The 9,395-nt window shown below is 56.9% G+C and overlaps 2 protein-coding genes across 3 annotated transcripts; both read right to left on the reverse strand.

The window, feature by feature from the left end:
- Positions 1-1,961: 1,961 nt before the first annotated feature.
- PSMB10 (proteasome 20S subunit beta 10) lies at positions 1,962-4,559 on the reverse strand. Its single transcript, XM_043898873.1, has 8 exons — positions 4,378-4,559; positions 4,053-4,140; positions 3,860-3,957; positions 3,615-3,755; positions 3,220-3,335; positions 3,051-3,109; positions 2,266-2,417; positions 1,962-2,134 (listed from the first exon to the last, which is right to left on the reverse strand). Exons 1-8 carry the CDS (start codon positions 4,431-4,433, stop codon positions 2,023-2,025), a joined length of 822 nt encoding a protein of 273 aa, XP_043754808.1. The 5' UTR covers positions 4,434-4,559; the 3' UTR covers positions 1,962-2,022.
- Positions 4,560-6,009: 1,450 nt separating this feature from the next.
- LCAT (lecithin-cholesterol acyltransferase) lies at positions 6,010-9,328 on the reverse strand. Of its 2 annotated transcripts, XM_043898864.1 has the most exons (7): positions 9,038-9,328; positions 8,837-8,933; positions 8,225-8,381; positions 8,031-8,146; positions 7,840-7,935; positions 7,526-7,750; positions 6,010-6,606 (listed from the first exon to the last, which is right to left on the reverse strand). In XM_043898864.1, exons 1-7 carry the CDS (start codon positions 9,326-9,328, stop codon positions 6,032-6,034), a joined length of 1,557 nt encoding a protein of 518 aa, XP_043754799.1. In that variant the 3' UTR covers positions 6,010-6,031. The 2 variants fall into 2 exon arrangements, with proteins under 2 accessions (XP_043754799.1, XP_043754800.1); XM_043898865.1 differs by lacking the exon at positions 8,837-8,933 and having other exon boundaries at positions 9,038-9,262.
- Between the last annotated feature and the right edge of the window lie 67 nt (positions 9,329-9,395).

Below are 9,395 nucleotides of genomic sequence, written 5' to 3' on the forward strand. Positions count from 1 at the left end.
ACCTCACATCCCAAGTGTTGAGCACCAGGTACTAAGGGCTTGTGCTTAGCCTTAATGGTGACCACCTGGTGGCTGGTATCTACCTATACCAGCTCTACTGTGGAGAGCCAGAGCCAGTGGCCAGGACAGGGCAAATCCTAACACATCATCTCAGTGATTCCTTATCAACTTGGAACGGAAGTCATGGTTTGCTCAGGGAGGTGGTGACTCTCCTGCCACACGGTGTGTTTGGACCCAAAGCTTCATCTATCTGGTTCCAGAGCCCACACTGTTCATGATGCTATCTCGGAAGGGTCTTGTGCACAGGAGGGCAAGGTATGAGCTCTTGGTGACTGACCGACCCTAGATGGAGGCCAGGGGTAGAAGGGTGACAGCCATCAGACCTGACAGCGTCCAGGCCTTGGGCTCCCATGGACAAGCCCTGGTATCTACAGCCCCTTCACTGAAGAGCTCCAAGCCGAGCCTGAACTGCGGGAGAGAAGACACCCGTGCGCAGAGTTGCAGTGGGTACGTTGGTTTGCCTCCTAGGAGTGTGAGCACTGTGGTTGACTCAAGAACACATCAGTCAAAATAACAAGAAGAAAACAAATAAGTTAATTGTTGACTGAGAGAAGGATAGGTGATAAAACAAATATAACAAAATACTAATTGTAAAGTCTGTGGTGGGTATATAGGTGTTCAGTGTGCAATTTTTTTTTTTTTTAAACCCAAACTCTCTGATGGTTTTCAGGGAGAAGCTTTTTTTTAATATATATATAATTTTATTTATTTTTGTCTGTGCTGGAGCTTCGTTGCTATGCAGGCTTTTCTCTGGTTGTGGTGATCAAGGGCTACTCTTCGTTGCAATGCCTAAGCTTCTCATTGAAGTGGCTTCTCTTATTGTGGAGCACAGGCTGTAGGACACATGGACTTCAGTAGTTGCAGCACATGGGCTCGATTGTTGAGGTTCCCCAGCTCTAGAGCACAGGCTCAGTAGTTGTGGCCCATGGTCCTCAGTATGGAGGATCTTCCTGGACCAAGTAGCAAACCCCTGTCTCCCACATTGGCAGGCAGATTCTTTACCACTGAGCCACCAGGGAAGCCCCCAATGTGCAATTTTTTCAATTTTTATGTTTATAAAAATAAAAATCTTCATAATAAAACACTGAGGGAAGAAGCACAATCAGGGACCTAGGGATGTCCAGCCTGCAGTAGGCTTTCCCCAGGGATTGGGCAGATTCTAGCAGTTCCAAAGCTCCAGGGGAATTCAGCCATTCTCTCCCAGGGCAGGATGCTCCCACCGGCACCTAGCACCTGGGTGCTCAGCAAAAGTCTGCTGGATAAATGTGTCATGTCATCTCTTCCCATGTGAGCCCTGTGACCCCTGGCAGTCAGAAAACAGAGTCAGTCTCCCTCATCATAGCCCAACAAGTGCAAACAGAAGCTCAGCATTGTGTTAGTACCTCAGGTCTGCCTGGTCATCAGAGGGGTTTCACGGATAAAGGCCTTGTAGGAGTGTGCTTGTGAGAACTTGCCCTTGGAATCAGGAAGCAGCTCCTCCATCAGCATTTTAGCCATAGTGGGGCAATGGGGGTGGGGGGTCTGACTGGGAGCTGTGGGCTTTGTCCTTGGTCACTGATGAGGCAGGTAAAGGCTCTAGGTGGGGGCAGTACATAGAGCCTTTGGGGTTGTACAGCGGTCTCCAGTGGACCAGAGGGCAAGAGCCAGGCATGGGAGTGGTAGGGGGAGCCTCCATGGTATGGAGAGGGGGCTTTCCACCTTGAGCCTGCAATGCTTGCCAGGCTGGGGTTTTAGAGGGGTAGATGATTAAGGTGGTGAGTGAATGGTGCCCCTCAGGCCAGACTGCAGCCATGGGAGGGAATGGCCTTTATGGAATGTGGCTAAGGGAAATACCTTAGCCACAGAGCCCTGCTGGCTGCTTGTTCCCCTCCACCCAAGAACGACACAGTCATCTGTCAAGGTAGGTGTTTGTGTTTTCTGGGTTTATTCCTCTTTGTTCCAAGCTCTAAGCCTCAGCCTACTTCACTCCACATCCATGGCCTGCACAGTTTCCTCCACCAGCTCCAGAGTCAGCGGCACCACTGTCTGGGACAGGACAGGTGTGGTCCCAGGGGCAAAGCGGTACTGGCTGGACCTGGGAAGAAGCAGGGATGACCCCTCAAAAGGGGCCCATCGAGTGTCCCGCCCTCTATTTATAGCCCTGTCTTCCCTCCCTACCACCCCATCCATCCACCCCTGGGATTCCTCCATCCCCGGTGCTCCTACCTCTCTATAGGCTTTGTGGGAGAGCTCAGGGCTCGCAGCATCTTGGCGCCGGCCGCGGTGATCACACATGCATCCACATTGCCCCCAGAGCCCAGGTCACCCAGGATCCCTGCAGTGATGGCTTCCACCAGCAGCTCCTGCGCTGCCTCCAGCTGCAATGATGTGTCAGTGAGGCCTCATGGACCCTTCTAGATCACCCTTAGGCTATAGCCTGGAGGCAGTTCATCTTGAAGCCAGGCCTCATTTACTGACACCCAAACTCCCCTCTCTCTCGCCCTACACCCCCATCTCCACCCCAAGCTCCTCTACCCTGGTTTCAGTTTCCCCCTGTACCGTGACCCCGTATTCCCACTGCCCCCATCTTCACAAACTTCTGAGTCACACTTGTGGCTCTGCTTCCACTGGCCTGTTCACCCACCCCCAATTCCCCACTCACTGCCTTTTCTTTCTGGGCGTTAGCCGCCTATAAAGTGACATACATATGCCTTCTGCTTCCATCCATCCCAAACAAAATCCAGACCCCAGACCCCACCTGCTGTTCCTCTCTCCTCAACTTCAAATGGCACTCTGAGGTTTGACTTCTGAGGCAGTCCAAGCTTTGGCACTGTTAGAATAGCACCTCACCCTCACTCCACTGGCCCCTCAGTCTCCACTCAGTCGTCACCTCCGAGAAGCCTTCCCCGACTAGGCCAGGGTTCCTCTGCGTTTCCCCGCTCGCGGGTGCACTTCCCATCAATGCTCGCGTAATGTGGTGGTGGTGGTGGGGTGGGGCAGGTGTCACTCACCGTCATGTTCGGCTGGAACCGGTCCTCCAGCACTGCTATGGCCGCATCCTGGCCGGATCCTGTAAGCAAGAGGGGCATCTGAGATCAACTGCGGCCGCCCAGTCGTGGGAAAAACGCTGAGGTCAGGGTCGCACAGCAAGGTTCGAGGGGAGCGGGCAGAAGCGCTCACCCAGGGCCGTGAAGGGCAGCCGGCTGTAGGAGCCATGGGGGTGCACGCTGTAGAGCTGCGGTCCTGTGAAGTCCACGCCGCCCACGATCAGCGACGCTCCCACATAGCCCTGGTACCTTTTCGCCGAGTGGGTACGGTCAGCGGAACGCACCGGAGGCCAGGTCCCGCCCCTCCACGAAACCGCCCCTGCGTCCGAACCCCGCCCCCTCCCGCGGTCTGGCTCCCCATAACTGACAGCGCTCCTCCTCGCTGTCTCCCTCTCAGCTCTTCTTAGGCCCGCCTCTTCCGGGCTCTCGGACCTCGCAGCCCCGCCCTTCCTCCGGTCCTGTGTCCTCTCAGCCCCGCCCTCCCCGCAGCTGCCCCTCCTGAGGGTCAGCTTAGACCCGCCTCAGCACCGGAAGAGCGTCTGGCGCAGCATGCGTGTGACGGTGGCCACGCGGGACTCGCGGCCCGTGGACAGTGCGTGTAGCTCCATGTTGGACGCCGCCATCCGCGTGGTCATCTCGGCATCCGCGGCTACTCCAGCCCCACAGCAGCTGAGGGAGGGGTCCGTGAGGGAGTTGCTGGGAAGTGCTGGCACCCGGGATGGGAACGAGGGGGTGGTTCTTGGAGGGGGAGAGTTAGGCGGGGGAATGCTCACTAGATTTTGGGGGCGATGAAGTGGATCTTTTCGCAGATCTTGTCCGCGACGACCGAATCGTTAGTGGCCCGTGTATCCGCGCCCAAGATGACCCCGTCCTGGGGGTGGGGGGCGGGGAGGAGCCGTTGGCCTAGTCCCCACGTCCCATTTCCCGCCGCCCCTCTAGGCCGCGCCATCCCAGCTCCCTGCTTACTTGGAACACAAGGCCTGCAATGGTGGTCCCGGTCTTGCGTGCGTGAGGGACCCGGAGCCCCGGGAGGGAGCGTTGCAAGGCTGCATTTCTGGAAACGGAGAGGAGAGGCCCAGGTTTCAGTTCTTCTGGGACCCCCATCACATCCCTCACTTCTGTCCCGGTTTCCCTCACCTCCTGGGGTAAACCTGGGAACCCAAGTCGTTTCAACACACGTACCTTACCCCACTCTCGCCCCCAGGAATTTTAAAGATCCTGGGGTGCTCACTCCCGGAAGCCCTCGCTGAAGGGCATAGGCAGCTGGGGAACCAACCATTCCCGCCCTCACCTCTCACAGTTCTCGAAGGAGAAGCCCCTTTGGGGCTCTAGCACTGTCTTCTGCATCTCCAGATGGGCAGGGGGTCAGAGGAGTGGGATCAGCAGGAAAGAAAGAAGGCGGAAGGCTTGTCCTCTGCCGGGCTGCACTATTGAGTTTCCCCCTTTCGCTTTCACCTTTCCTCAGAGCATGCTGGTCCTTTTCTGCATCTTCTCTTTCACTTTCACCTTCAGCTCTGGTCTTCCGCAGCTTAGGAAGAGGGGAGATGTCCCTTGCTTGGCACTCCAAGCTGCTCCTGGGTCCTCTGTCTGAACAGAGGGACAAATTTCTCCTCTTTGGCCATTGTCCAGCCTGAGCCCCGGGCTCTGCCTACCCTGACCCCACCTCTAACTTCAAGTCTCAGCGCCCTAAGGCTATCACATTGACCAGTTCTCTGTTCTTATTATTACCTGTCTTCAACAGCATCAGTCATGGCTGCCTTTTTGTCCTTCTCCCAACTCCTGCCTCTTGTTTGCTGCCTTTGCCTTCTTCCCAAAACCCAAACACTGAGGCTCAGTCCTCTCGGCCAAGGTGATGCTGATCTGTCTTCCATGTTTCAGATGCGGTCCTCCCTCTCTCAGGAGGGGCATCATGGTTGTCCCTCAGGTGGCCTGTAGACATGCTGGGCTCTGCCCCTGGCCAAGCCTTATTTCACCTCCCATAGGACCCTTTATCTAGCCACTTCTTTCTCTGGATTACTGCTTGTCTCAGCTAGCATCCTCTCCCCGCTGGGCACAGCACTGGGCTCCCTGATTTCCCAATTCCTGCCCCTCACCCTCCACCCCAGACTACACTCCATGTTACAGAGAGGGGGCTCTTTTCTAGGTTGGAAATCTGGTCACACTCTTTCCCTGGTTAAACCCTGTATCAGTTGCACACAGCTCTTAGGCTCAAACGAGTCTTTACAGCCACCCTTCTCATTCATTCCATCTGATCTCTGCATTGGCAACACCTCCTCTGGGAAGCCTTTCCTGACCCACAAGACTTGCCACCTTGTTGCTCTCTATACTTTTCTCTCATATCACTTAGCTCGATTACCTAAAAATTAAATCTTCACCAGGGAAGTGACCTATTTAATGGCTGTCACTCTTCTAGATTCTGAACTCCTGTGCTTCTGTCACCCACCTAGGACTCAAAAGCCTCTGTCCAGAGGCGGGGTTTCGCCTGCCCTTTTGGGAGCTAGGAGGGACATTTCAGATCTTCCACATCCTGCACCCTTGGCTCCATGTATGCCCATTCCACTGCTGTGTGTGCAGCTGCCTCCAGTCCCCATGCCCAGAGCAGAGGCAGGCACAGGCAGGCTGCTTAAACAGCTCAACCAGCAGTTTGCGCATGCTAAATCGCTTTAGTCGTGTCCATCTTTTTGTGACCTTATGGACTGTAGCCCGCCAGGCTCCTCTGCCCCTGGGATTCTCCAGGCAAGAATACTGGAGTAGGTTGCCATGCCCTCCTCATGGGAAGGTATACATCTCAAGGTGCCCAATTCAGTCCCAGGCTTTAGCAAAGCTCTTCACTCCACAAAGCACCAGGCCTGCGGCTGCGGATGAATGCATCCTTTGTGAGGACCCTAGTGCCTTTCCTTCAACTCACAACACATGTCAGGGCTTTTAACAGCAAAGGAATGTCTTTATTCAGGGGGCATGGGCTTTGGGCTGGCAGTCGGGGGTACAGCAGTGCTATTTCGGTAGGTACCCAGCAGGATGGCATTGATGTGCTCCAGTGTCTGATTGCTGAAGACCATATTGAGGTGCTGTGTCCCAGGCAGAGGCAATAGGTGCACAGGCTGTTTCTGGCGGCCCTGCCAGCGGGCACAGAGCTCGGTGCTGCGCGTGGCCACAGTGTCATCACCATCCTCATATAGCACATCCACGGGGTCTGTGTAGGGGAAGCCGTGGTCATAGATGTAGGTGCTGGGCGTGGGCAGGCCTATGCCATACAGACAGTACACTTCCACGCCAGGTGCTGGGAGGCCTGCCAGCAGGTCACGTGACTGGAGCCACATGTACCAGCCTTCCTCAAAGTGCAGGTCTGTAAAGAAGCGCTGCATGTGACGGCTTGTGTAGTTGATGCTGGGGGTGGAAATGAACACGTGGTCCTCAGGCCACGTCTGCCTGGCAGGAAACATCCAGGGTGACGTTGTCGTCATGCGCTGCTCCTCCTTCAGCTTGATGCTGGACATGATTGGGATGCCCTGGTTGTCACCTGGGGACAGAGAGCAAGGTGGGGCAGGGCTATTCCAGCCGGCAGGCCCACAACTTGCCCCCCAGCCCAAGCTCAGCTGGACACTCAATCTTGTCCTTGCCCAATCCAAACACAGACTCCAAGTCCTAGACTACTGGCCTAGCATTCCGGAGGTGCTCATGTGTACTTGTTAACTGCGAAGCCCCGATGGCACCTCTGACAGGGAGAGCTGGAGGCTTCAACAGGAGGGTCGGGGAGCAGTGCTTCCTGAGGACGGGAGCGTGAGTTGGGGGATATAGTGCTGGCAGTTCTGTCTCAGGCAAGTGTCTGTTGACCCTTATGGCCTGTGCTGCATAGGGCTCAGAGCTGTGTTCTGGGAAGGATGAAATGAGACCCATCTCTGACACACATTGATGTGGTCTGGGGAGTGTTTCCTTCACTTCAGCTCCTAGGTGTAAGACCATGTCCAGCTGTGTTCAGCCTACAGTAGGTGCTCCACATGAGGTATCTGTCCTCGGGGAAGAGCAGGAAGGGCTCCTGGGGTCTGGCCCTGGCTTTGGCAGATCTGCCATGGCCTGGCTTAGGGAAGATCTGTGTGCAAAGCAGCTCCTGGGAGCTGAGTGGGTAGACCTGAGGCCACGAGGAACAGACCTCAGTCAGACTCAGCAATGAGTCAGATTGCTGGGATTCACTTCATCTTTGTTTACCTCCCCTTTGTCATCGCTGAGACAAACTCAGGAGTTTGTCTAACAGTCCAGGCTGGGCTCACTGCTCTCCAAGGACAATGAAACGGGCTATTTCCCAGAGGTGGTAGACAACACCCCCCCTAGCTGGGCATTGTGAGAAGAAACAGGAGTAGGGGCAGGCCCATGGTCAGCTTCTTTCCACCACCGCCCCCCCCCACATCCTGTGGGACCCAAGTGATCCCAGGCCCTCTCACCTGAAGCTAAGACTAACATAGGCTTGATGGAGCCACCCCAGGGAGCCCCGAGAGAGATGAAACCATCGATGAAGCGGTCCTTCCAGGTCTGGGGTTGGCGAAGTAAGAAATAGAGCAGGTGCAGGCAGCCAAGACTGTGCCCAATGAGGAAGACGGGCTTCCCATACGTAGCATGCATCTCCTCCACCAGTCCAGCAAGCTTCAGGTAGTACTCCTCCTGCTGGCCTGCAGGGGGGTGGGTGGGTGGGTCAGCATGGCTGGAGGTAGGGGCGTCCGCCCTGCCCCCCAAGCCCCCTAAACATAGAGACACTCACTAGGCTCCAGCCGCCAGTCGTAGGGGGCGGCCCGCACTGTCTCATCCCGCACGTACCCATTGTTGACCAGGTTCTGTACCAGTGTGTGCATATAACCTGTGGTGGAGGCGGCGGCATCAGAGGCTGTGGCCATGGCCCCTGCAAGCCCAACACAGCCTAGAGCCCAACCCTCTCCCTCAGCACACACACACCTGCCAACTTGCTGCTGTCCAGGTACTCAACAGAGTAGGTCTTGCCAAAGCCGGGGACACGGATCTGTACACCGGGAGCATTGGACACCCTCCCAGAGCTGCGATTGTACACAACCCTGGGGGCAGTGGGACATTGAGCGGACCTGCGGCCAAGGAGCAGGGCAAGGGACTAGGCCAGAGGTGACAGCACCCACCTGGTGTTGTCAATCCAGCAGTCTACCCCAAGGGGCAGGAACATGTTGAGATCTAGCCAGATGGTGAAAAAGTCCTCCGTCTTGCGGTAGCACATCCAGTTCACCACACTCGGTTTATCCAGCTTGGCTTCCAGCTGGTTCCCCAGGCAGCCGGGCACTGCGGGCACCAGCCTTCACTCTGGACCCCACCCCGACAGCCCCACCCCTTCCTCTCCCATACACCATCAACCCCCAGAGACTAAGGACAAGATCCTCTCTTTCTGTTCATATCCCCTGCTCCATCTCCCCAAAGTCCAGACTCCCCCCAGGGAGGGAAGATCCAGGGGCCAAGGCCACTGACCCCTGCCTCCACAAAGCAAACAGCTAGCATGATTCTCCATCTCTGCCAAAGTCCAAGAGGCGAACAAATAGTGTGGGGAGCGGGGACAGGACCTGACAGGCCTCTCCTGCTCTCCTGGGCTGGGCACATCGTCCTTGCCGGGGTGGGGGCTGAGGAAGGAGCGGTGGGGAGGGAGGGGGGCTGGACCCAGGGTCTGGCTACAGCTACAGCTGACCACAGCTTGTAATGCCCTGGCCAAGCCCTCTGGCACACCCACCCTCCACTCCACCCACCTGGGGGAAGACACCTCGGAGACACAGGAACAGAAGGGGTGGATTTCTCCTCAGGACAAGCCTCTGGCGCCTCCAAACACTGAGGCAGGAATTGGGGCTAATGCATGGGCAGAAGGGCGTCGGCAGGCTCTGCTACCAGGGGCGGGGGCCCCAGTTCCCCAAGGGCTGGCCGGGTATATCAGGGGCCTGGTGGGGGCTTACCGAGGATGACGGGCCGTGTGTGGTTACTGAGCTCGGCCTTGGGCGTGGTGTGCGGGGGGAACAGCACATTGAAGAGCCAGAAGGGGGCAGCTGGGGGGAGCAGCAGCCCCAGCAGCAGCAGGACCCACTGCCGCGGGGAGCCGGGCGGCCCCATTCCGGCCCTAGTGCCTGGTGCCCGGTAAAGCGGTCCTGGGCTGGCCTTATCTGGAGTGGGGGTGGGAGGGGCCCCAGGGCCAGTGGGAGGGACAGCCTGGCCAATGGGGCTGGCCAGTGGTTGCCGGAAAGGGGCATAGCGTCAGGGAGCTGGCTCTGGGCCTGGATTCAATTCCGCCTTCTTCCCCCGTGCCAGGGGAAACAG

The sequence above is a fragment of the Cervus elaphus genome, chromosome 4, assembly GCF_910594005.1.
Source record: "Cervus elaphus chromosome 4, mCerEla1.1, whole genome shotgun sequence".
Taxonomy (NCBI): domain Eukaryota; kingdom Metazoa; phylum Chordata; class Mammalia; order Artiodactyla; family Cervidae; genus Cervus; species Cervus elaphus.